This window comes from Silene latifolia, chromosome 3 (genome assembly GCF_048544455.1).
Source record: "Silene latifolia isolate original U9 population chromosome 3, ASM4854445v1, whole genome shotgun sequence".
Classification (NCBI taxonomy): domain Eukaryota; kingdom Viridiplantae; phylum Streptophyta; class Magnoliopsida; order Caryophyllales; family Caryophyllaceae; genus Silene; species Silene latifolia.
The window spans coordinates 49,239,371-49,267,252 of record NC_133528.1 but is presented as its reverse complement, the minus strand read 5'-3'; the positions used below and the strand labels follow the sequence as shown (position 1 = coordinate 49,267,252).

Genomic DNA, 27,882 nt, shown 5'->3' with positions numbered 1-27,882 from the left:
TACACTAAGCTATACTACATGATGCATGGTTTTTGTTATGACGGAGAGGATAATTTAGATTACCTCCCGTTGTGTATGCATTAACTTCCCCAAACCAAATAAGACACTATTGCTAATGTCAAAGCATGGGTATAGTTCATGCACACACTATGCTATGCATGAAACTAGATTGTCATTTTGGATTTTCAAAAATGGGAACAATAAAGAAAGAACACCTCAATGGAACCGAGGTGTGAGTCCTTTGATGTTGCTAGGACTAAACCAACAATGATCAAAATGAAATATCCATAGAAATTTGTTGTTGTTGCACTTCCAAGTTTGGTGTTGATACCACCATTGCCAAAACTTTCTTTGCTTGTAGAGCTTTTTGCCTTTGAGAGAGAGCCTTTGCTTTTGGTGCCTTTGTTGCCTTTGTTGCTCCCTTTGTTCTTGCCATTTGATGAACAAACCAAGTAAAGAGTCAAAAATCTTCAATTTGTAGAATGCCCAAATCGAATTTGAAGGTGAAAGGCTTTGCCTTTATGAGAACAAAAATTGACTCAAAGGGTGAAGATTTTGTGCTTGGTTTTGATTGTTGTTGAAGATGGAGTGATTGATTTGTTGTTTGAAGGATGGTTTGATTTGATTTTGGTGGATTTTGTTGAGGGTTTTTGTTTATGAGATGGAGGGGATGAGGGTTTTGATGTTGTGGGTAGTGTTTATGAATGAATGAATGAATGAAGGTGGGATGGGTTATAAAGAAGTCGAGATTTTTCAAGACGCAGGGACAATCCGTGCGGATTTGGGCGCAATCCGTGCGGATTCTACAGCTTCAAAATTTTCAAAATCCCGCCTAGAGACGGGCGGATTCTGGGGAATCCGCTCGGATTCTTCTGTGAAGGGACGGGCGGATTTCGTGCAGGACGGACGGATTCTAGTCCAGAGATTTTTCTTTGTTTTTCTTCAGCTGCAAGACGGGCGTCTTGTCCAAAAGACGGACGGATTATATGAGACGGGCGTCTTTCCAGAAATCCGCTCGGATTCTTTGACAGTCAAGAATTTTGCAATTTCAGCTCAGCCCAAGACGGGCGTCTTCTCAGCAGGACGCTCGGATCTTCTTCAGACGGGCGGATTCTCAGGAATCCGCTCGGATTGGTCCTTGTGTACACGGATTCAGTTCCATCCGTGCACAAACGCATTCCCTTATCATTCTTTCTTTCTTTCTTTCAAATCTTGTGTTCTTCATTGTGGGGGCACTACTAAGGCATGGATAGCCTAGGCAATTGCCATCCCCACACTAAGGTAAAGCACTACACATCAATTGAAATTGTTAATCCCTCCCTCACTTCTCTCTTTTCATGACAATTATTTTGATCAAAGTAAATAAAAATCCAAAAGTGACAAAAATGCAATACAAAAATTGAAAAGTAAGTTAGGGAGTTAGAAATATTTACAAGTGGTGGTTTAGGGAGGACTCCACCAAACTCTCATTCTTGATGAGATGTCAAGGGGGCATGTTCAAGGTGTTGTTGATGTTGCTCAACACCTTGAAGAAGTAATCAAAAGCTTGTTCATTGTTATGGTAGAGGTCCTCAATAGACCGTGGTCCTTGTTGTTGATCATGATCGATGGCATGCCCAATGTAGGGATTAAAGATCCCTTCAAATTCGTCGTCCCAAAGACCACAAACTTCATTGAGTTGATCATTGAAAATCTCTTGCTTAGATGGAGACAACTCTCCCAATTTCTTCTCTTGGCCAATGAGGCCATCATCTTCTTCCTTGGTTGATTTTGATGAGCTTTGCAAGCTCTCCTTGTCACAATTCACTTGCTCTTTGAGTGGAGCATCTTCAACTTTCTTCCTCCATTGGAGTTCCGATTTCTTCCTTTCATCTTTTCGGCTATAATGGTCAATCATAAAACATGGCTCATGCAAACGAGGAGCTCTCATGGTCTTGTCAAGATTAAAAGTTATGCTTTCATCTCCCACTTCTAGAGTGAGCTCTCCATGTTTCACATCAATCACCGCACCCGCGGTGTGTAGGAAAGGTCTTCCTAAGATGATTGGAATGTTGGAATCTTCCTCCATATCAACAATGACAAAGTCTACTGGGATGAAAAACTTCCCAATTCGCACGGGGACATCTTCCCATATCCCTAATGGTGTCTTCGTCGATCTATCGGCCATTTGAAGAGTGATATTGGTGCATTTAAGCTCTCCCATTCCCAACCTTTTACTCACCGAGTACGGCATGACACTCACACTAGCCCCTAGATCACATAAGGCTTTGTTGATCGTCGTGTCGCCAATGGTACACGGTATTGAGAAGCTTCCCGGATCCTTTAACTTTGGAGGTGAACTCCCTTGAAGTATTGCACTACTCACCTTAGTGAAGGCGATAGTCTCAAGTTTCCGGATCGACTTCTTCTTTGTGAGGATATCTTTCATGTACTTTGCATAGGCCGGTACGTGATTGATTAATTCCGTGAAAGGAATTGAGACTTCTAGGTTCTTCACAATTTCCATGAACTTTCCAAGTTGATCATCAAATTTGGGCTTGGCTTGACGACTTGGAAAAGGAAGTCTAATCACAATGGGCTCCTTCTCTTTGGCTTTGTCTTCATTTTTCTTTGAACTTTCTTCTTTTGATGATTCCCCTTCTTTGGGACTTTGCACTACAACTTCATTTTCACTAGCTTTCACAACTTCATTCTCAACTTGCTCCTTCGGTGCTTCATATCTTGTACCACTTCTCAAGTGAATGGCACTAACCGTTTCATGTCTAGGGGGATTACTTTGAGGTGGTAATTGCCCCTTTTGTCTTTGTGAGCTTGAAGATGCTAGTTGAGTCAATTGTGTTTCCAACATCTTGGTGTGAGCTAGAATGTTGTTGATGGTGGTGTCTTTTGCTTGGCTATCTTTTTGCATTTGAGTGAAAAATTCTTGTTGATTCTTTTGCATTTGGAGGACCGCTTTTTGGACATCAAAACCTTGGTCATTTTGGTGATTGTATGGATTTTGATTTTGGTAGCCTTGGTTTTGATTGTAAAAGGGTCTTTGATTTTGATTTCTCATGGGTGGTGGAGTGTATGTTGTTTGAGGGTTTTGAACATTTTGGCTTTTGTATGAGAGATTTGGATGGAACTTGGTGTTTTCATTGTAAAAATTTGAATAAGGGGTACCACTTTTGTAAGCTTGGAAAGCATTAACTTGTTCGGTTGTTCCCCTACACTCACTTGAGTCATGACCCAAGGTTCCACAATTCTCACATATCCCACTTGGGATTGATGAGGATGCCGTCATGGCATTGACATGATGCTTTGATGTTTTTGAGTTTTCCTCAAGTCTAGCCATAGCTTGTTCAAACTTCAAGTTGATTGTGTCAATGTGAGCACTAAGTTGAGCACCCAATTGAGTAACGGAGTCCACTTCATACTTTCCTCCTCTAGTAGCCTTGCGAGGCCTACTATATTGTGAATTATGGACCGCCATTTCCTCAATCTTGTTCCATGTTTGATTGTCATCAACTTCGGTGAACATTCCATTTGATCCCATATTGAGAATGTTCCTTGAATCTTCATATAAACCATTCCAAAATTGTTGCACTAAAAACCATTCGCTAAGTCCATGGTGAGGACATGAGCGACAAATACCTTTGAACCGCTCCCAAGCTTCATACAAAGATTCTTCATCCCTTTGCTTAAAACCCGTAATTTGAGCTCTTAGCATGTTAGTCTTTTCCGGTGGGTAGAATTTTTTGTAGAAAGCTAGAGCTAACTTCTTCCAAGAATCTATTCCAAGGGTGGCCTTATCAAGGCCCTTCAACCATTGCTTTGCGGTGCCGATTAACGAAAAAGGAAATAAGACCCATCTTATTTGGTCTTGAGTCACGCCCGTTTGAGAGATAGCTTCACAATAGTCGCAAAAGGTTTCCATATGAGAATGAGGGTCCTCACTAGGCATTCCCCCGAATTGGCTCCTCTCAACTAGTTGGATGAAGGCGGACTTGGCAATAAAATTTCCGGTAAGATGTTGTGGGGTAGGAGTACCATTTGGTAGATCCTCCTCGGTGGGTATAGAGTGTGACGAGAATTTAGGCATTGTAGGTGGATTTTGTGTGGTATTGTTTAATGGGTTTTCTTCTCCTTCTATTGCGAAAGGATTGACAAACTCACTAGTGGGTTGAACAACTTCACCAACACCTCCCAAATTCCTCCTAACAAGTCTCCTATTATTCGTCAAGGTTCTTTCGATTTCACGGTCAAAAGGTAACAAATCTCTTTGTAACCTTCTAGACATGCAAAATATCAAACAACTCAAAAACAATTAGAACGAACCTTGAGGAGTTTTACTTCCCCAAGGTGAAAAGGACACAACTAAAAACAATAAAAGAAATCTTAAATCAATTAAACACCGTCCCCGGCAACGGCGCCATTTTTGATCGAGGCCATTGCGTGTTCACAATTAAGCATATGTGGTCGTTGGTCAATGGTCGATACAAAACACAATTTATACTTCACAAACAACTCTACAATTAGTAAAGAGGCAAGTGAAGGTCGGATCCCAAGGGACGGGTATTGAAATGAGAATTCTATTGTAACTAGTAGTGTCTAGGGGGTGTCACAAATTGGGTTGATGTAGAAGGTTACTAAACTAAAATAGCAATGAAAATAAACTAGCAAGATGAATAAAATAAGGGGTGTAAACAATTGATTAAAGGCACTAGGGTGTCATGGGTTCATAGGGGAATCATGGGATATGATCATACAAACATGTTCTCAAATTATAAGCAAGCAATTATTGTTGTGATGGATTGAGTTGGGTTATATCTTACAATCCTAGGAAAGTTTGGGTCCCGGAGCCGAATCGATTAGATTGTACAACACCTACAAGTCGACTTAATCTTTCCTACTCAACACATGCATGGTCTAACAAGACTCGAGTTGGGTTATGTCTTACAAGTCAAGTTGAAAGGATAGAAGATGATAGTAAATGCAAGGATTCATAGGCTTAGCATTTCATCAAATATAACATGTGCATGTATTTAGATCAAAACAAGCAAGCAAATAAGATATGAAAGCATATTGATTTAAGCATGAATCATTCCCCATGTTGGTTTCCCCTAATCACCCATTAAACCCTAGCTAAGAGACTACTCACTCATTGTCATATTGATCATGCTAGAAAGGTTGTCAATCATACTAACATAATGAAACATGATGAATAAATGAAAGTAATTAGCAATAATTAAAAAAGGGATTAAGAGATTATACCTACTAATGATTCCAATAATAAAGCAAGAATAATAGAAGTACTTGAATCCTAGATTGAGAGGTTGTCAATCTCCCAATAATAACCCAAATAATCTTCAATTACCCAAAATAAAGGAAGAACAAGAGAGAGATTAAAGAACTAAAACTTGGATTAAAACTTGATTAATACTTGATTACAATATTAAAGAGAGATTTGATTGATATTAACTACACTAATTATTGATAATAAGAACATGCTCCTCTAATTAGACTAATGGGGTATTTATAGTGAAAATTAGGGAGGATGCATTAGGGTTAACTAAGGGCTAAACTAGTAATTACACTTTTTAAGTTGAGCAAGGAGACTCCGGTATTTTCTGAGAGAAGGGCTTCTCTAATCGTAGCTTTGAAGAATGAAAACGTGCTGTACTGAAATCCGTGCGGATGGGAGTCGGGACGGCCGGATCTGGGCTGAGGAATCCGAGCGGATCCTTGGGCAAGACGCTCGGATTGGCGAGGGGGAATCCGAGCGGATTCCTTTGAGGGACGCTCGGATTGGGCTGGACGGACGGGCGGATTGTATACAATCCGTTCGGATTGTCTGGCAGCGTCATTTCTTCTTCTTTTCTTCCCTTTTCTTCATGAATTCCTTGGGGATTTCCTTGGGGACTCAAGGATCCTTTTCTCAACATTGCTCTTCTACTATGATATGTACGAAGGCCTTCTAGTCTTGTCTCTCCTTGATGCTTGGTCATTGAATACAATCAATTTAGCCTCGTTTTGCCACGAAAATGCAAGATTCTTACTCCTTTCCTACCAAGGGATCAAAATCTCAAAGAATATGCAAAACAAAGAACTAAAGATAAGAAATGACCCAAATAGGCACTAAAAAGCATGGAAACAATGGTAATTCGGGGGCTAAATATGCGCCAATTATGGTCACATCAAAGTGGCTATTACTTTTGTAGATGCATCCACTATTTGATTTTGTGTGCTTAATGCTTGGAGGTGTTGCCTTGCAAGAAGGCATCCTACCTCATGGTTGTCTTGTTGTGAGTTGTAGGGGCGGAGTGAGACCCGCTAATTGTCTCATATTGGCTATATTAGTAGGATAGTTTAAATAAAGGTCTAGTTTTTGTCACCTCTTTACTCAGGACGAGTAAAGGTTCAGTTTGGGAATATTTGATGTGAACATTATTTGCGCACATTTAGTCCCCTAATTGAACCTATTTTTCATACTTTTATAACATTTCATGACCATTTTATCCGTCAAAAGCTTTCTATTTTGCTTTCCTAGTGCATTTTACATGTTTTGTAGGAAAGAAGATAATAAGGCGGAAATTCCCGTCTTTCACGCATATTTGGAAGCTTATTGGCGATATTTGATGGACTAAGTATGAAGAGGAGGCAAGAATGATGACCAAGGAAGAAGAAATAAAGAGTATATAGAGGCATCTTAGGCTTAGAAGCAAAAAGAAAGGGAATAGCAGCTCAACCCGCGCGGGTCAAGCCTATCTGGAGCAAGATACTGATGAACCCGCTCGGGTTGAGGCTCAGGACGCTCATATTTCGCTTGGGACGGGCGTATTTCTGGACAGGAAACTTTTCCTTGCTACGTGAACTACAATCCGCCCGCCTTCACCCTTGGACGCACGGATTCCAAGACAGCGAGATTTCGTTCCTTCAAGCTTCAAAGAAAGAAGCCCTTCCTTCGAAAAATACCGGTTCCTCCCTGCTCAAATCTCAAAAGTGTAATTACTATTTTACCCTTGCTTAACCTAATGATGCTCTACTATATATACCTCATTTGTAATAATCAAACCATCAAGTTTTTATTAGGTTAAATCAATCCTTCCTTAGATTAGATTAGTAGTAGATTAGAATAGATTATCATTTAATATTTCCACAAATTACACATTAATCTTTCCTTTAATCATTGTTCAAGTTTATTATTGAGGAATTCAAGTTTATTATTGGGTAATTAGAAGATTATTGGGTTTATTGGGAGATTGACAACCTTCCATCAATCATCAAGTTCTTCTATTATTCTTTGCATTATTATTTTGGAATCTCCATAGGTATAATTATCTTAATCCTTGTTTTAATTATTGTTAATCTTTCTTACTTGTTCATCATGTTTGGCTTTGTTAGTATGATTGACAACCTTATTAACATGTTAAACTTGATCATGAGTGAGTAGTTACTTAGCTAGGGTTAATGGGTGATTAGGGGAAACCAACATGGGGAATGATTCATGCTTAAAGTAATATGATTTCATGGTTTATTTGCTTGCTTGTTTTGATCTCAACTCATGCACATGTTATGTTTGATGAAATTCTAAGCCTATGAATCATTGCATTTACCACCATCTCCTATCTTTTCAATGAGACTTGTAAGACATAACCCATCTCGAGTCTCATTAGACCATGCATGTTGTTGAGTAGGGAAGACTAAGTCGACTTGTAGGTGTTGTACAATCTAATCGATTCGGCTCCGGGACCCAAACTTTCCTAGGATTGTAAGATATAACCCAACTCAATCCATCACAACAATAATTGCTTGCTTATAATTTGAGAACATATTTGTATGATCAATTCCCATGAATCCCCTATAACCCCATGATATCCTAGCATTTTTAATCCATTGTTTACATCTTTCCTTTTGTTGCTTGTTTATTGCATCTATTAGATTAGAATCATCAACCCATTATAATTGTGACAACCCCAAGCACAACCATAATTAGATTGAATAATTTGAGTAACCACCGTCCCATAGATCGACCTCGACTTACCACTAACTAGTTGTATGTTGAGTATTATAAATGTGTTTGATTGGATGTGACCCGACGACATCACCCATCAGCTTTTGGTTTGGTTTTTAATTTATTGGTTCTTTGCCGTCCTTCGTTCGAGGCAGGTAAAGGTGCGGATGGGGATGTACCCGTTGGTGAGAGGTTGAAATTTGGTGATGGGATGTTTTTGTGGGGAATGGGCTTGCCTTCCGTCATTGATCATGAACAGGGAGATGTTCTGGTTTGTTATCTGGGTTCGTCATAGGATCCCGTTGATAGAAGCTCGTTCTAAATTGGGTGCTAATGAAATGTTTTTATTTCCAGACATGGAATAGGTAAAGAAAATGGACACGGAGTTTTGGGTCCTCTGCTTACTCGGTACGGAACGTCACTCGAGTGTACTCACATTGAATTGGAACATATTGTTCGTTTTAAATCAATTCTCAAATCATTTCTCGTTGTCAATGGGAAATGGTAAAGAGGAGAATATATGATAGCTGGAAATTGTGTTTTTATTTAGATAAATAAGAGGTTAGCACAGACTCGATGAATACATGTGACTCATAGGGACATCCCCCAGTTATCGCTTAGGAATAAAAGGATAGACACTAGGATAGAAATGAGAAAGCCTAAGACTCGGACTCAGGCTCAGACTCAATCATAGATACGGACTCCTAATCATCATGTTCCTTCTTAAAGGTCTCCTTCGCAGCATCCAGTGGCTTGAATGTTTGGTCATGAGCGTTGACCCACTTGAGCACTTCACTCTCGTTTTTCGGGATGCCAGAAGGATGAGGTCCTAGAAGGTTGTCTTGTTTTTGAGGAGTAAGGCATCCATGGGGACCACTCTTTTCCATTAAATGATTTAGGGTTGATAAAGACAACCTGCCACGATCGAGCATGTTTTGAATGATGTGTTTGAGCTTCCAGCACATCTCTATGTTGTGCCCATTACCCCTATGGAATAGGCAATATTGGGAACCGTCCCAAAACCGGCCTCTTTTCTTAGGTGTAAGATCTGGAGTGGGGCCAATTGGTTGGATTAGTCCTTCAGAGACACGCACTCTAAAAGCAATGGCGTAAGGCATGCCCAAGTCTGAAAATTGTCTTTGCGGGTATATGGCTCTTTCTAGAGAAGGCTCCACATATTTTACTTCGGTAATGCGGAAGACTTGCTTTTTGGGAGGGGTCACAGATGTTGAGCCTCCTTTAATGATCTCATCGATGCGAGAAATTTCTGTTGATAGGTCCTCGACGCTTTTGACGTTACAACCCTTCAAACGGGATGCATAATTTGTGTGAAGGCAGTCAATAACATGTTTAACTAAAGCCTCATCTCCTTGCTGATAGGATGGCGTTTAATCTACCTTTCTCCTTTTTACCAAATGATTGGGAGAATACTCATCTTCTCGATCACCCAAATCGATGAACTTCCTATTAGGCCGCCCAGCTCCTTCATCTAGAGTGGTTAAGAGTAAGGTGGAAAACCTGCCATCCTCAATTCCATCTTGTATGGCGTGCTTGAGCTCGTAGCACATTTTAGTTTTATGCCCCTTGCCTCTGTGATATCGACAATATGCGTAGCCATTCCAAAATTGGGTCCTGTTTTCTGGTTCTGGATCCGGAGTGGGACCAATAGGTTGCAGTAATCCTTCTGAAGAAAGTATCCTCAGAGCGGTGCCATATGTCATTCCCAGATCCGTGAATATCCTTTGATGTTTTCCCATGGTTCCGACGTTGGGGTTTTTGGGGATGTTTTTGTGAGTTTTGTTTTTGTCAATCCTAGGCGGAAGTAGGATTTGGTTATTGTCAACGGGAAGTTTTGGGGATGTTGTTTGATATTTTGAAGGGTATTTTGGTGAGGCAATTTCATGTTCTTTTTTGGTGGGTTCTTGGGTATGGGATCCATCATACGGTTCCTCATTTTCAGCATTTGTTTGTTGGGGAATTGGGTGTTGGTCTTCTCCTTGGTAGTCAGGTTCATTTTAGGCATTACCATTCCTTTTCACCAAATTAGCTACCTGAGTGTTCAAATCATCGATAGCCACTTGCAGCTTTGAGAATATGTTGTTGATGGAGACGGAGATCATAGGTATACCTCTTTGTACTCCGTCTTCACCAATTGCACGAACATTCTCATCGTAGGGAGGGACGAGATGAGAGCAACCCAAGGAAAGTTCCTGACTTTGTTCGATAGGGTTTTCTGCAGGGTCGTTTCTGTTGTTGGCAAGTAGTCGGCTTTCAAGGAGCTTAACCCTTTGCTCAATATCAGAAGAGGGAAAATTCTCGGTTATCATTTTGTCCTCAACTTGGGAGAGACGAGTGCTCAAGTCTTCCACGGTAGCTAGGAGTCAAAGGACCATGTTGTTGGTTTCAGCAGAAGTCATGGCGGTTGAAGGTTGATCAGCTTCTTGAGTTTCTGGTTGGCGATTGATGGCACCCAAGGGATTCCTATTTGACATAACGATAGGCGTTATAACTTGTCTTGGCAAGGTATTGCACAAACAAAGGCAAGTGCGACACATATTTATAAAAGGTAGTTATGTCATAAAGACGCGACGGTGTGACTAGGTTACGAGTTCATTAAAGATCGTGAATGACCTCTTGTGTTTGAACTCTTGGTGCATGACGTTGAGCTTAGACTCGAGTGTCGAATTTGGCATAATGATGCCTAGACAGACGTCTTATGACTCAGTTTGGATGTGCACTTTTGGCGTGATGCCGTTGGAACAGACATGTACACAACCTGACCTTTGACCCGTAATTTAGGGGAAAGATGGGTTTAATACCCGAGAGGTTTTGACTCTGCTAACGCCATTGAAGATGTCTCGACAATTAGTAGACACGGCCTAGACCAGAGGGTAGGTACTAACTTCGGCAGACAGTCGATGTTATCTAGACGACTTGACTTGAAATTAACTCGAGGCTGAATCAGAAAGGTGGACTGAAATTTTCGAAAATAGAAATTTTCAAAAAGATTCATTTGTCGTTTTATTGACGGCTTTCGAAGAGTAGAGATCTCCGAAAGTCGATCAGTTGAAGAGTTGTCTTAAGTTTGTTTTCAAAAGACGGTTTGAGTTGAGATTGTGACGGCTCTGAAAACAATGTGTTGTTTCCGAAGACGATTTTTGAAATTCCGAATCACGGATTAGAAAATCGAGAATTGAATAATTTGGAATCGTCATCACAATGGCCATGAAAACGGTTAAGCTTGTTTTCAAAGGATTTAAAATTGAATTGAAATTTGAAAACGGTTAAGTTTGTTTTCAAAGATTTGAAATTTGATTGAAATCTGAAAACGGTTAAATTTGTTTTCAAAGATTGAGTTTTGATTTGAAATTTGAAAACGGTTAAATTTGTTCTCAAATGATTTGAGTTTTGATTTGAAATCTGAAAACGGTTAAATTCGTTTTCAAAGATTTGAATTTGAATTGAAATGTGAAAACGATTAAATTTGTTTTCAAATGATTTGAAGTTGGATTTGAAATTTGAAAACGGTCAGATTTGTGTTCAAAGATTTGAGTTTTAGTTGAAATTTGAAAACAGTTAAATTTGTTTTCAAAGAATTTGAAATAGGATTTGAAATTTGAAAACGGTTAGATTTGCCTTCAAATGATTTGATTTTTGAATTGGAATTTGAAAACGGTTAAATTTGTTTTCAAATGACTTGAAATTGGATTTGGAATTTGAAAACGGTTAAATTTGTATTCAAAGATTTGATTTTGAATTTGAAATTTGAAAACGGTTAAATTTGTTTTCAAATGATTTGATATTGGATCTGGCATTTGAAAGCGGTTAAATTTGCCTTCAAATGATTTGATTTTTGAATTGGAATTTGAAAACGGTTAAATTTGTTTTCAAATGATTTGATTTTTGATTTGAATTTGAAAGCGGTTAAACTGGCCATCAAATGATTTGATTTGAATTAGAATTTGAAAACGGTTAAATTCGTTTTCAAATGATTTGATTTTGAATGGAATTTGAAAACGGTTAAATTCGTTTTCAAAACTTGAAATTGAAAATCGTGAGGATTGAATTCGTCATTACGACGGGTTAGAAAACCGTTTTAACCTTTAAAAGACGGTATGCAAATCGAAAATTGTGAGAATTGAAATCGTTATTAATACGGCTTAGAAAAGCCAAATTTGATTTCGAAAACGACATTTGAAATTCGAAAAGTTGCACGGGTTGAAATTGTCATTACGACGGTTTGAAAAACATTTTTGTTTGAAAATTGATTTCGAATTTTGAAAATTCGAGGGTAGAATTCGTCATTACGACGGCGTAAAATGGTGATTTGAGACTGCAACGGTCGGCGAGAGACCGAGGTTTGAAATGGCCATTATGACGACGTAAAAGGGTATTTTGAAATGGTTTGTGAAAACCGAGTTTGAAATCGTCATTACAACGGCATGAAAAAAGTGCAATTGAGATGGTTATAAAAACCGGGTTTTGAAATGGCCATTATAACGGCCTAAAAAGGTGTTTAGAAACGGTTGTGAAAAACCGGGTTTGAAAATCGTCATTACGACGACATAAAAATGTGTATTTGAAATGGTTATAAAACCGAGTTGTGGCCATCATAACGGCATAATAAGTTGTGCAACGGTCGGCAAAAGACCGGCGTTTGAAACGGTTGTGAAAAACCGGCTTTGAAAATCGTCATTACGACGGCCTAAAAAGGCGTGTTTAAATGGTTGTAGAAAATCGGATTTGAAAATCGTCATTACGACGGCCTAGAAAGGCGTGTTGAAATGGTTATAAAAAAACCGGGTTTGAAAATCGTCATTATGACGGCCTAGAAAGGCATGTTGGAATGGTTATAAAAAACCGGGTTTCAAAATTGTCATAATGACGGCCTAGAAAGGCGCGCAACGGTTGGCGAAAGACCGAGGTTTAAAATGGCCATTATAAAGGCGCAAAAAGGTGATTTTTAAAGTTTGAAAATGACACGGAAGGACTTATGATCAAGTAGCACATAAGCACTCACAGTTCATTATATTATGCATTATGCTGACACGGGTTTTGGCTTAAAAGGGTGGGTTACACAACAAGCGATCAAACCCCGCTTTGCGAGAGGGATACCAATCCAAACAAAATGTGTAAGGAGGGTGCCCTAGCCTCGTACTCGAAAGTGATGAAAGCTCTTTGACGAAACAGAAATGTGTAACGTCAATGGTATGCTTGACTCAATCAGGATTCGAAACGCAGGGATGAGAAAACTCACACCGACGAGACGAGCCAATTGGCTGAAAAAGGTTAGGTTGTGGACCCGGACAAGGAACCCGACTTATGACCGTAATATCAATTAATGCACTTTTAACCATGATCTCGTTCGATTTTCACCTCTAAGGATCACAAAGACACAAGTGTCCTAGTTATTCCCAGCGGAGTCGCCAATCTGTGGTCATGGGCCACGTCTCGGTCTGCGGATTCGGGCCGCCTACCGGTCCGTAGTCACGGGCCACCTGCACGCCAAGCTAAACTGTGGACATGCAGCGGTCTTTTGAAAGCCACGCTCGGCGGCGTAAAAATGCTTTCGACCGGATCGCTTTAGATCGGTCGGTATCATCTCGGCAAGGGCCGCGAAACGATGCAGAGATGTTCGGAGTCGCCACCAAGCATTTGTGGGATGCTTGGAACCCGTTCGAATCCACTTTATACCTAGGTCAATCAAGGCAAAAAGCGGTGTTTTACATAGGCACTAAAGATAAGGACTCGTCCCCCTTTTAGCATTATATGCCTAAAATGACTCTCGTGCGCCCTGGATAAGGCCATCCACTATCCAAAGGTTCTGAGTAAGGGGTGAGGGTACGTATTGGGAAGCCCTTTAATCGGACACCCAATCCCGCCCGCGTTAGCGGCCTCTACTGATCGATCGTGGTTGTTTAAGTGCAAGAGTTGATAAAACGGTGTAAATGCATGAATGCACATCCAAAAGTTTTAACCTAACATGTGAGCTTTCTAAGTCGGTTTGTTTATCCAAATATCAAGTATAAGATGTCAAAGTTGGATTTAGATTGATTTACATGTGAAAATAGAAATTAAACATCCATTTACCAAGTTCGGATTATGATGCTTAACACGATTCATTTATTGAAAAAGGGTGTCACATGACAAAGTGTAAAAACTTAAGCTTGTCAATCTGATTCGTCATGTATTCGGATTAACCGTAATCGGGATCGTCTTAGACAGGTGCTAAAAACGAGGCAGAACAGCGCCAGGCAGTCCCATTGGGGCGCGAGCCTATTGGCGATGGAAGGGGTTCTGCCCTGGTTTTGAAATGTGAAAACAGGCGGTCCCTTGGGGCGCGAGCCATGAGCCGACCCAAGGGGCCGTCTCCTGGTTTTTGAAAAGGTTGTTTAAAACCGTATTTGTGATTAAATAATTTGCAAGTATTGTTTGCATGACTCGGAATAATTACTATTATGTTAGTAATATCCGTTGTCGGACCTGCATGTTTGAAAAGCGTGGTTTACAAATAAAAATGAAAAATGTTTGATTTGAACTAAATATGTTAAGTTTAATTATTTGTAAGTAGTCAAGTTTGTCATCGTACTCGGATTAGACCGACATGGTATAAAGAACCAAGGATGATTATGAATTATGACTAATATGTTTACAAATGAAAACAAATGAGAAAAATGGTAAATAAAAGAAAAGGGAGTTAAAATACCCATTAAAATGTAATTAACCAATAATATCATCGAGTCACGGAATAAACCGCCATGGTATAAAGAACCAAGGATGATTATGATTTATGGTTAAAAGGTTTGTTATAAAATTGTTTGAAACATTCGAAATGGTAAAAACCGTAAAAGGAAAAAAGTAAAAATAAAAGAAAGTATTGAAGGAAAGACGAACTCAAACACGGATGAGTCTGACCCGAGACCCACAAGAGGCGCGAGCTCCCTTGCATAGCAAGGAGCTTCTGTCTCAGGCCAAAACTCGGTTTTGGATCGTCTAACCTATATTTGAATCGTGTTATGCATTGTTCATGCTTATAGACTCATAAAAATAGTAAAGACATGAATTAAAGTGAGATATTTATACCCTCAAACTTACGTGTATGATGTTTGCGACATAGACGACTTTAGAGACAAGTTTTCTCGTAGCGACTACTCACGATCAAGAAGTTTAAAAAGAGTGCCTTAAAAAAGGATTTTGTTTTGAAAATGAGTTAAAAATATGTTAATTAAAACATGTTGATTGATGTTGAGTTGGTCGAATGGGTCGGTCGAATGCACGGCGACGGTACCAAACAATATGTGTAAGGCATGTGTTTACGATCGGTAGGTCGTAAACACGTGTTGATTTTATGACTTAGGAAGTCGAGTATAGAAGTTTAAGAGATATGTGAGGGGGCGGACGCTCGCGTGAAGATTGTGTTGTGTGATGGTGGGTATTTATAGAGAAATGTGGGATGGTAGGTCGGTTGTGTTTGCTTAGAGGCTAAGCAGACAGCCTAAAGAGGCGCGAGCCAGCCCGTGACTCAATGGGGTGTGTTGTCGCTTTCGCAAATTTGGATTTTGCATTTGTTCTAACCAATGTCTTGTTGGTTGTGATTTGTGGTCATTGAGGTTTGCTTAGCCGTGTAAGCTTACTCTTGGGTGATATTTGGGGTAGGTATTTTGTGTCTTTGACTCGGGTTTGACCCGTGTGAGTCGGGATTTGAATTTCGAGTCGGTTTTTGGCTCGGTGTCGGTTTAGATTCTAAATAGGGTCATTTTAACTGAAATGACATGATGAAGACATTCATGGCATTATTTTTGACATTCGAGATTTGGGTTGACTCGGGTTGACTCAGGTTGACTCGGGTTGCGGGTTTCTGAGTCGGTTTTTTGGCTCGGTGTCGGTTTAGACTCTAAATAGGGTCATTTTAATGGAAATGACATGATGAAAATATTCATGGCATTATTTTTGACATTCAAGATTTGGGTTGACTCGGGTTGACTCAGGTTGACTCGAGTTGCGGGTTTCTGAGTCGGTTTTGGGTCCGAAGACGGTTTTAACTCTAAATAGGGTTATTTTAATGCAAATGAAGTTAGAAAAGTTTTGAAATCATTTTTCATTTCCGAGTAGTGCATTAAACCGTCTCATGTATAGCCAATCTACGCACGCATATCAAAAACACGTTATAGTATGATCATCATCGGGTGGTTTTTGGAAGGTGCAGATACTGGGTATCTACACTTCAGCGGATGCAACTAGGATTTTGTGCAGTCCGTTATGAATAATCCTCCAACACTCCCAATCATGACCTTTCACATTGTGAGTCATCATGTTTTTCCATAACCCGTAATTCTTCCCATCAAAGACGGGACACTTGAGGTATTTGGAATCCATTTATCACGTGATAGGAAGCGGAATATAAAACGATAAGATAAATAAGAAAAAGATAGATCAGCCTCTTTGCGGTTAGGCAATCAAGAGCACGAGGCTCTGATACCAATTGAAGAGTCTATCAATCCAAAATACTCAAGAGGGGGGGTGAATTGAGGATTTAAAACTTTTGGTACTTTTTCGATTGTATGAATATAATTAATTATTTAAAGTTTATTGATTAAACTTTAACTAATTAACTAATGAACGAACAAGAACGAAAAAAACAAAATAAACGAAAGCGAGAGACAAACGGTTTTTGAAGTGGTTCAGTTTCACAAATCGAAACCTACGTCCACTATTCTCGATTAATAAATTTAGTACCTTTCTACGGATTACAAATTTACTAACCCAACTCGTACAACTAACTCTAGTTGTAACTCAATGAGTACCGTTAAATACTCGAGTGACTTACTTACGCTAATAAGAAAGCACTAACGATTCTTGCAAAGGTTCACGTTAATTAACAAGTAAGAAATCAATTAAAGCACTATTATCTTATAATGATAACAATAAGAATGAACATACGAGTTTATAAACACACAACCTTTTTCGAAAATAGCCAAACGATTTTCTTCCTTTTGAAACACACGGTTTTGCTTTTAAAAATAAATTCAATTTTTATGCTTAAAGGTCTCTCATTTAATTGTTGAAATATGTAAAGTATTTATAGTGAAGAATGAAGCGTGCCTCACGGTTTAATCGAAAACCCTAATGGCCGAAATAAAGATATGTAAACAACTCATATCTTATAATATTTCTTTCCTTAAAACCCTAAGAGATAATAAATGATATTCCAAAAGATAGAATATAAATTATCCTTCTATTATCTTTTCCTTAAATTTTAAGATATGATAAGATTTCCATAATAAAAATATCTTTATCATAAATCACCATATCAAGTTTAAATATAAAAGATATGATAAGATAATTCTAGAGAATAAAATCTTATCAAAACTAATCTTTTATACGATAGATTGCACGAAAACAACGACAGCCCATAAGCCTCGTATTTCGTGACAAACCCTAACTCGAAATTAGGTTTAGACTTTTAGGGTTTAGGAGTAGCTATATGAAAACCTTAATTAGTAATATAGCTCAACTCATAAGTTGATCCAACACGATTACTAACTATACGTTTAGCATAAAACCGAACTCCACATTAAACCAGGCTTAATAAATACTTTTGCAAGAACATTTAAAAGAAACAAAAAAAATTTTCAAAAATAATTTTGAAACATTTTAAGTCGTGTAATATAAACTCAGCATCTCAATGTTATAGTAGAAGAGCTATAACATTGAGCTCTTTTACAAGCAATGTTATAGCTGCCAAGCTATAACTTTACCAGTATAAGAAATTCGTTCTTAGTTCTCATTACGAGATAATCACCAAAACTATTCTAATCTTCTCAGGAGATTTTTGAGTATAGGCTACTTCATCATCCAAGCTGGATTAATCTTTAGACGAACTTCGTCTTCTCATAATGCTTGAATAACTCTTAGATAATCTTGATCTTTGATTGAGGCTTGATCACGATATACTTCCATCACAATTCTTCTTTATTGCTAGTAATGAATAAGTCCAATCTAAAAGACTAAACAAACAATTACGCGCAACGAGTATATAAAATATAAAGCACTCTTTACATCAAAACATAAACATATATACTATATGGTTCAACAGCTCCATAACTCCCCAAGTCTTCTCAAAGTATTGCGACAAATGAATCTAGTAGGAATAGTGAGACTAGATTTAAGGTGAGCAAACCTTAGCTTATGCGCTTCGTTAATGAATATGACTTCCGCAAAGGATGGGTCGGGTGCCACCATGGCTCCACTAGAGCTAGCCTCGGCCCTAGCCCGCTTGCTTGGTACCATCTTTGACAAATAGTTACCTTACCTTCTTACCCCAAGTTAAAACCCAAACTTTTCTTACCACATGGTTTAAAAAGACAAATAAACCTCAAACAAACAATGCTAGAGTATAGAACTTACCCGAAAGATGATGTTGAATTTTCGGATTTTGCTAACCCTAGATTTGGAAGTGATAATTTTTGATGTTTTTTTGGTGTTTTTATGTTGAAAAATGGGGTTTGGAGTGATGATATATGGTTAAAAGGTAGTTTGTATTCATAAGATTGATGATTTGATGGTGATTTTGAGGATTTGTGGTTGAGTTGGTGAGGAAAAAAAATGGTGTTTGTGTTTGGGATTCGAAGAGAGAGAGAGAGAGAGAGAGAGAGAGAGAGAGAGAGAGAGAGAGAGAGAGAGAGAGAGAGAGTGTGTGTGTGTGTGTGTGTGTGTGTGTGTGTGTGTGATTTTTAGAAAGTGATAAGAAAATGGTTGGTGAAGAGGAGAAAAAGAGCTCGGCCAGGGGTTCTGGGCCGGTTGGTGACCGACCGACCGGCACTACAACAATTGAGCACTTGGGCCACGGCTAAATTCGTGGCGCAAGAGCTAAATTTCCATGGCTAAAGTACTTTGCCACGATAATACCTTCCGTGGCGCAAATGATCGTGGCTAAGAGACAGGCACAGGAAAAACAAGAACGTGGCTAAAATTAAATTTTTAGCCACGGATTACCTTGTGGCTAATTACACCCGTGGCAAAAACGTTATTCCCGTGGCCAAAAACAATTCCCGTGGCAAACAAAAAAATTGAAAAATAAATAAACAAAATATAAAATATTATTTTTTATTAATAATTAAAAAAATTTCGCATATGGAATCGTGTCAAGGTTTGGTACTTGCTTTGCTAGTTAACTCGATTCGGTTTGATCGTTACTTGCATTCACCAGTCATGCACTTGTACGAATTGGAGATCCTTCCCAGGAGGTCACCCATCCCAATACTACTCTCACCTAAGTACACTTAACTGTGGAGTTCTGATGATGAGCTACCGAAATTGAAACTCAACTTTGTTGATATAGTTAGCACTTTGAATCCTTTTAAAATGATTTTTTTTTTCAAAACTACTTTTACTACTATTTAATTGAAAAAATATTACATAATTTACATATTTTTGCGGAAAAAACATTATTATTGCCAAATTACTCGAGTTTTCGATGTTGACCTCCCGACTAATGATTCTGAGGACATTGTTTGCCTGAGTCAGCATAACCATTTTCTCCAAACTAAATTTAATCATATTTTCCTAATACATGGGAGGGAGCACAAGGAAAATGGAAGGGTAGTATGGGAATGTTAGTAGGACCACATTGAAATTAATTAAGATTCATTGTAATTAGGAGTAAACCTAACACCATTAGACATACCCCACTATTTGTTGTCTCTCACTTCTTTGAATTGTCAACAGCCAAATTTCCACTTTGTTGAAATCTTTCAAAAGTGGCGCCACTTTCATTTTGGCGGCAGTAATGGAAATGTACCTTTCTAAGCTTCTATAAATAGAAGCTCTAACTCTACAGCCAATATATAATTACATCATTGAAATCAAATTACAACTTCAAAACAGTAAATAAATTACAACTTTCAATCAACGTTAAATTACAACTTTCAAACAAGAAAAAATACTATGGGAAAGACGAATTTATCGAATGAAGAAAAGGATTCCCTTGTTCATTTCTAGTTGGTGAACGCCAAGAAAGGCGTCCTAGAAAAGGGGAAGATAAAGGAAGCCGCAACCAAGTGGAATGTGACTCGAAAAACAGTGTGGTTGTGGTGGAAAAGAGCAAAGGTAAAGATGCGGGACGATGAACCTATTCACTTGCCATCACGTAGGGTAGGTAACGCTAACGCCAAACGTGTGTACATCGACAAAAAAAGGTAATGTCCCTGCCCAAAAAAAAACAGAAGGTCCATGGAGAAACTTGCCGCCAAACTTGGGGTTGGTTACGGTACCGTTCAACGATGGGTCAAAAGTGGCATACTAAAGAGGATAAGCAGTCCATTACACCCAGCTCTAACCGAAGCCAATAAAATAAATAGGCTGATTTTTTCACTTAACTCAATTTATGTTGACTTAAATGAAAAGCTTATCAAGTTCAAAGACATGTCACAATAAGTTCATATAGATGAAAAGTGGTTTTATATTACCAAGGAGGTGGATAGGTACTACGTAATCCCCGAAGAGGATGTACCATACCGCGCTTGTCAATCGAAAAGACTCATAACAAAAGTTATGTTCATGTGTGCGGTAATTAGACCTGTGCATATGGAACAAATGGTGAAGTATTATTCGATGGGAAAATAGGGATTTTTCCCTTCATTGAAGATGTACCTGCCTTAAAAAAGTAGTGTAAACAGGGCAGCAGGAACTTTAGTCACAAAATCTGTCACTTCAATCACCAAAGCTGTGATCAAAGATTGCTTGATCAATAAGATCATACCAGCACTGAAGTTAAAATTGCCAGAAAATGCAAGTAAAGAGATTTATATTCTACAAGATAATGCAAGACCCCATATTTCAGACAATGATCCAGAGTTCAGAATTGCTGCCAGCTCAGACGGGTTTGATATCTGTCTCATGTTTCAACAACCAAATAGTCCTGATCTAAACATAAATGATTTTTTTTAGTTATTTACAGTCATTGCAGCATTAAACTATAGCTACTACGATTCTTGAATTAGTAGCTGCAGTTGAGAATGCATATGAGATTCTTGTTCCAAGCAATTTTAAGTTTAACTTTCTTACTTTACAAACAGTGATGGTAGAAATTATGTTCACAAAGGGTCACAATATTTTCACTATACCTCACATAAGGAAGCGAGTCCTCGCAAGGCTAGGTATACTCCCAAGGGATTTAAGTGTCGATACATTATTGGTGAGGGAGTGCTTAGAGCACTTGCTACAACAAGGACAAGGACAAGGAGCTGCCCTTGAAATTCTTTCAGAGGGCATGAACCAGCTTCTTCTAGTGCAGGGGGAAGCAATGGGGGTGGAATCAGTGGATGTGGAACCACGCGAGGGGGCATATGTTTTGGAGCCAGTGGGTGAAGATGTATAATTTTCAACAAGTTGATGCAATATTTTGAAGTTACAATTATTAGGTATGCTATATTTTGAAATGTTTATAAAGGAAACATGGTCAAATGTGTAATGTTTCCTTCTTAAACATGGTAATGAATGCCTCATGTTTCCTTTTTGTAATGTTTATGACGCAAAAGGTAAGAGAAGCTATGGAGGTGGAACCACTGGATAGGCACATGTTTTTGAACCAGTGGGTGAATATGCATGATTTTCAGCAAGTTAATGCATTATTCTAAAATTACAATAATTAGGTATGCTATCTTTTGAAATGTTTATAAAGGAAACATGGTCAAATGTGTAATGTTTCCTTCTTAAACATGGTAATGAATGTAAGGTAAGTAATGTAAGGTATGAAATCTTTTTTAAATGTTTAATTTTGGACTACTTGGTGGTTTTAATTTGCACTATCAGAATGTAAATATCATCAAAGTTGACAGCAAACACATAAGCTCTCAAGGTGGACTCCCCTATCATCATTGAGCAAGACAAAGACCAATTTGTGCCTCCATAGCCAATGTAGCATTGGGGTGGCATCAAATTTGACCATGTAAATGACTTTTTCTTATTGGGGGTAAAACAGAAGACCACAATTAATATTCAGACCCTCAAGCAAATCATTAGGTCACAGAACAACTAGAAAACAGAACCAGTAGCAACATCTAACCATCACAATACAGAATCTCACAAGCTCTCAGGGTGGACTCCCCATTCATCAGTGAGCTACACGAGATCATTTTGTACCCCTCCTTAACCAAAGCATCATTGGGGTGGCATCTAAAAGGACCTTGTCATCATTTACAACCGCCAAAACCAAATTTAATGGGGGTATCATATAAATGATTTTTTATATGGGGTAATATGGATTAAATAGGACCACAATTAATAAAGACCCTCACATAGGAGATCATTGGGTCACAGAACAACCAGAAAACAGAACCAGCAGCAACCAAACACCAGAAACCATAGCCAGCAGCAACCAAAAACCAGCAAAAAATAGAAAATAATATCGGCTTACGGTTTAGGATTAGAAGCCAACCACTCAGCTTTCAAAATAGGCCATTGAGAGCGAAACCTGGGCTGCAAACCACAAAGCATCTCAAACAAAGATTCATTTTCAGGCAGATCGTAGTCAATATAATCCCAATTATCAGGCTTTATTTCTTCGCGAATAGGCTCAGAACACCCAGCGACACCCTTAATTTCATCACTAAAATACTCAGAATACCCAATAACACCCTTCATTTCTTCACCCAAAGTCTTCGAAAACCCCCAACATCATCAAGTACTTCACCATGAGGAACATCAGGTAGTTCACTACGAGCCTGAGCAGCTAGAAGACTCGCAATAAAGCCAAGTGGACGATCGGGCGAAGGGGTCCCAGGAACAATTTCAAGATCAAGATCAAGATCAAGGTCAGGGTCTTGTGTCTCTTCGTCTTATGTCTCTTGGACCTCAGTTCCCAAATCAAAAGAATCAAGAGTGTCAGGAACGACGGTGATAGGAGGAGGGGAATCATCACAAACATCTTCAGGAGTCGACGATTGCGATGATCCAAGGCGATAATGAGTAATTGTACATGCAAGACAATTTGAAGAACAATCATGATGTTGATGATCCATGGAAGATCACAGAAGATCAACGATCTACTTTCAGTGCGTGAATTTGTTGGAATGACGGATTTTTTGAATGACATATTTGGAGAATTTGTTACTTTCAAAATAAAATATGGGAGAATCGAGTGACGGATTAAATGAGAGTGACGGATTTAAAAGAAAATAATGAAGGGAAAGATGGAAAAACTGATGACAAAGGAGATAGATAGATAGAGAGAGAGAGAGAGAGAGAGAGAGAGAGAGACTGATGGTGATGAAATGAGAGTGACGAGTAGTTGGGAGATTAGAGTTACTTTGAGGGAGTCATTAAGGAGGGGTAATGAATGTGAGTGGTTGGGAGGGTGGGTTAGGGTTTTAAACATTTGGGTTATCCGGGTATTAAGATTTGTTAGGTTGGTGGGCCTGACTTTTAACAATGGCATATGTTGTAAATATATAGTGTATATTAGGAGTAGTTGGTCTTATTTGTTACCCAAAAAGGAATAGGTAGTTTGGTTTGGATGGTCCGAATAAGGCAAGTGTTACCTTTGGTTTGGATAAGAGGGAGTATTTTTTTTTTTGTTTTAAAAAAATTTGTCGTCATTCTTATTTTAATTTTCTTTTACACATCTTTTCATATATTTTTCTACGCAAATTCTATTATATTACCGTTGTACCTGTAACGTGAAAAATTTAATCACTTTTTGCTAAATAGTGATCAATTTTGGGTATCAATGACCATTTTTTTATTATTAAAAAAATGACCGGGTCACTATTAACCAAAGAGTGATCAATTTTTGCCAAAAAGCACAGAAAAGATCGTCGTACAACAAAAAATTATTTTATTTTAATTGATTTCTTTTATTTATTCTTGATCGTTTCTTTCATCAAAATTTTCACATTATTTATACATGTGAATTAATTATTATAATCTGTATTTTATTTTTCATTGTGATGTGCTAATTTTCAATAAAAAAAAAAGATTTTCTATATTGATTTTTTTATCGCTTATTTTTTCAATAAGGGTTTTTTCTTTTATTTAATGAGTTGTTGGAGATCATTTTTTAGCATACTTTTTCATTTAATCAGTTTTTTAATCTAATTGTCTTTATTTTTACTGCATACAAAATTCCCCAAAATTTATTTTTTACCAAGTTCAATTTATCTCAAATTCAAATTTTTCTATAAATATTTTATTAATAAAGATAAAAATCAATTTTTCAATGAAAAGTTTGACAATATATTAGTTTTAGACTTCTCAATGATAGGTGATAATAAGTTACTTATTTAATTTGATATACTATGTCTTTAAATGTGATGCGGTCTTTTAAGAATGTTATACAATATTATAAATTATTAACAAAAAAAAAAAAGATAAAGCAATTTACGAGAAATTCACGACTTTAATAAACAGAATTACATATTCAGATTCATTTATTAAATTAACGATGTTATGAAAAAACATACTCCCTCTTAGTCGCTCATTTCTTCCCTCTTTCCTTGTTCATGGTAGTCGGATTTTCTTCCATCTTTCCTTTTTGGGAATGTTTTGTGTGGTCCAAATTCATTTACATGTGAGGTATAATATTTTTTGTGGTCCAAAATCATTTTCTTATATCTTGTGCAAAATGGAAGGGGATGAATGAGCGACTGGGAGGGAGTATAAAAAGACTCTGATTTGTAAAAAAAAAAAAATTAAGACGATAATAACTTTCTTAAATTGTGCATGATTTTATAAAAGTTTTGAAATTCATACTAAACTAAATAAAAGAAATCAAATATTTATTAATTAATCAAAATATATTCAAGATTTTATATTTAAATTTATTTTCATATTATCTATATTTGATTAAGTTTCATTCACCTTTTTTATTTTTTATTTTTACAAAAAATTCAATCTTTACATTTACCTTAACATAAAATATCTTTATTCAAGTCTGAAAAATTCGCCACGGGTGTTTGTTACTAGTTTCGTGGCGAAGAAAATATGTTGCCATGGACAAGATGTAAGTCGTGGCTAAAAATTATTTGCCACAGAATGATCTGTGGCTAAATATAATTTCGCCACGGGTATGACATAGTTCGTGGCAAGAATGATTATTAGCCACGACCACTGCTAAAATCGTGGCGCAATTGACGTTTTGCCACGGGAAAAATTGTCCCGTGGCATAAATTTATTTTAAGATAGTGAATGAATTTTTTTCCCGTGGCTAATCAAAATTTAGCCACGAATTATAAACTCCTGTGGCATAATTCGTGGCGCAAGGGTCAATTTGTTGTAGTGCGGCTCAGAGCCTAGGGTGATTATTTTAATTGTGCAATTTTTGGCCTTGGGAGTCAGCGGGTTCTGGGACGTTCACCAACCGGCCGCCGGTCTACCGGCTCAGAACCCTCCAATTTTTTCCGAAAAAAATTCTGAGGCAAGCAAAGGGACTCTCAGCCGGCCGACCGGCTGGGAGTCCTCCCATGAAGATTTTGCCAAAACTTGATATAATGGGGCTCCCAAGTCCTACCGGCTGCCGGCCGGCCGGCTGGGAGTCCTTTTTGACTTGATTTCTTCATAAATTCCACCAAAGTTACAGCAGTTTCCCAGCCGGTCATGGACCCTCCGCCGGTCTGCCGGCTGGGACTCCTCTCTGACATTTTCTCAAATTTTGCTCACTTGAATTAGTCCAAAAATTCCAGCGGATTTTGAGCCTGTCCTGGACAGGCCGCCTGTCCACAGGCTTAGAACCATTTTGGGCATATCTTATGTTTCAAGCATCATTCATTTACCGATGACGGACCATTTCAAATATCAACTCTCCCAAACACAATTACACCATGAGAATTTCTCCTAAATTCCAATGGCAACTCCAAGTGATGATAAACCCGAGTAACCAAGTAACTCCCATGCACCTACACTAACGTGAATGCAATATTTATAAAAAAATGGTGGTTCTTGAGGAACTCCACCAAACCTATTCATTGCTCAAGAACTTTTAACTTGTCTCCTCCACGGGAAGGGCTTCCCTGAGGTAGAGCACTTCAACATGACCCTTATAATCTCCTTCGTAGTAACGCTTGACTCGTTGCCTGTTGACTTTCAAGATTCCTCCTTCCTCACTCCAAAGTTCAAAGGCACCGTAAGGAGATATGCCCATCACTTTGAAGGGTCCCGACCACCTTGATCTAAGCTTGCCCGGGAATACCTTCACTTTGGAATTGAAAAGGAGAACAAGATCCTCTACATCGATATCTTTCTTAATAATTTTGGCATCGTGCCATTTCTTTGTTTGATCCTTGTAAATTTTGGACCTCTCATAAGCTTCCAATCTCAATTCTTCTAGTTCATTCATTTGAAGGAATCGAACTTCTCCGGCGGCATCAAAATCAAAATTCATTTCTTTACGAGCCCACCAAGCCTTGTGCTCCAACTCAACGGGCAAATGACAAGCTTTATCACACACAAGCTTGTAGAGCGTGGTTCCCAATGGTGTTTTGCATGCCGTACGGAGAACCCATAAGACATCCGGCAATTTTGTGATCAATCTTTCCGATTCTTGCTTGTCACCTTTTCGAGTATTGCCTTGATTTGCCGGTTAGACACTTCCACCTGCCCACTAGTTTGTGGATGGTAGTCAAGGGCGGTCTTGGGCCTCACTCCGTGATTTTCCAACAATGACTTGAACGTGCTCTTCCGGAAATGGGAGCCACCATCACTTATCACAACTCGTGGAGTTCTGAACCTGGGAAAGATTGTGCTTTTGAACAACTTCATCACAACATTGGAATCATTAGTTGGTGATGCAACCGCCTCTATCCACTTCGAAACATAGTCTACGGCGACCAAAATGTATTCATTGTCGCATGAGTTGGGAAATGGTCCCATGAAGTCAATACCCCCAACAATCGAATAACTCAATGTCAAGGATGTTGTTAAGGGGCATCTCATTCCTTTTTCCGATGTTACCGGTCTATTGATAAGCGTCACATAATTTCACCAAGTAATGCATGTCTTTGAACATGGAAGGCCAATACAATCTGCCTTGGAGGATCTTGGCAATGGTTCGTGAAGTGGCCAAGTGTCCGTCATAAGCCGAATTGTGTACTCGATCAACGATTTCCATGCCCTCTTCTCTAGACACGCATCTCCGGAACATATCATCCCCACACTTACGGAACAAGTGGGGATCATTCCAAAAATATCTTTTGGCGTAATGCCTGAATTTCCTCCCCTCTCTTGAGTCTAGCTCATCCGGTATAAACCAATTTACCAAGTAATTAGCAAGGTCCGTGAACCACGGAGTTGTGGTGCTCACTCCCATAACACTATCTAAAAGTTTTAAGAACCTCTATTAAACTTATTTAATAGATTTTATAAATTACTCTTAATTTATACTCATATGGATCTAGTGCATGCATAACAAAATTGACAAGATTAGGAGAAAACGATTTTCTTACATTGATAATGGACGAAATATGGGCACCAGGTTAGAACACCTTCCTAACATAGATCTTGAGCATAAACATATTAGGATGATCCTCCAAAATCTTCAAGTATTCATTGTGGAATACCTCCTCTTAGTTGCACCAAGACTCCACCCAAAAACTTTTACAATATTAACTAGATAAATGTAGTAGTAAAATTCCCTAAATTAAACTAATTTACATATATTACTCCACTAGTAATAAGTAGATGAATATTAGTATATATGAGTTTGTGTTTTTAGAGGTTTTTAAGAACTTTGCATGTAAGAAAAGGAATAAGAATGAGCAACCAACAAAATGAGCACAAAAGTGCCCCCTTATATGGGTATCATACGGCACACCCACATAACAAGTGGAGGTTTTGCTCTTATTTTAATCTTGCATGCAAAAGGTTTGAGTGTAAGAGTAAGAATCATCATTATGGTG

The 27,882-nt window shown here is 38.3% G+C and overlaps 1 protein-coding gene and 1 non-coding gene across 2 annotated transcripts; one reads left to right on the top strand and one right to left on the bottom strand.

Annotated features, from left to right (window-relative positions):
- Nucleotides 1–3,602: 3,602 nt before the first annotated feature.
- On the top strand, nt 3,603–3,709 carry LOC141650569 (small nucleolar RNA R71). Its single transcript, XR_012546594.1, has one exon. It is a non-coding gene; the product is annotated as a small nucleolar RNA R71 (small nucleolar RNA).
- Nucleotides 3,710–25,967: 22,258 nt separating this feature from the next.
- On the bottom strand, nt 25,968–26,369 carry LOC141649046 (uncharacterized). Its single transcript, XM_074457747.1, has one exon. The coding sequence runs from the start codon at nt 26,367–26,369 to the stop codon at nt 25,968–25,970; it is 402 nt and encodes a 133-aa protein (XP_074313848.1).
- Between the last annotated feature and the right edge of the window lie 1,513 nt (nt 26,370–27,882).

What these genes read in the sequence shown, in the direction of transcription:
- LOC141649046 (XM_074457747.1), bottom strand. Translation starts at nt 26,369, where the DNA reads ATGAATTTTGATTTTGATGCCGCCGGAGAAGTTCGATTCCTTCAAATG.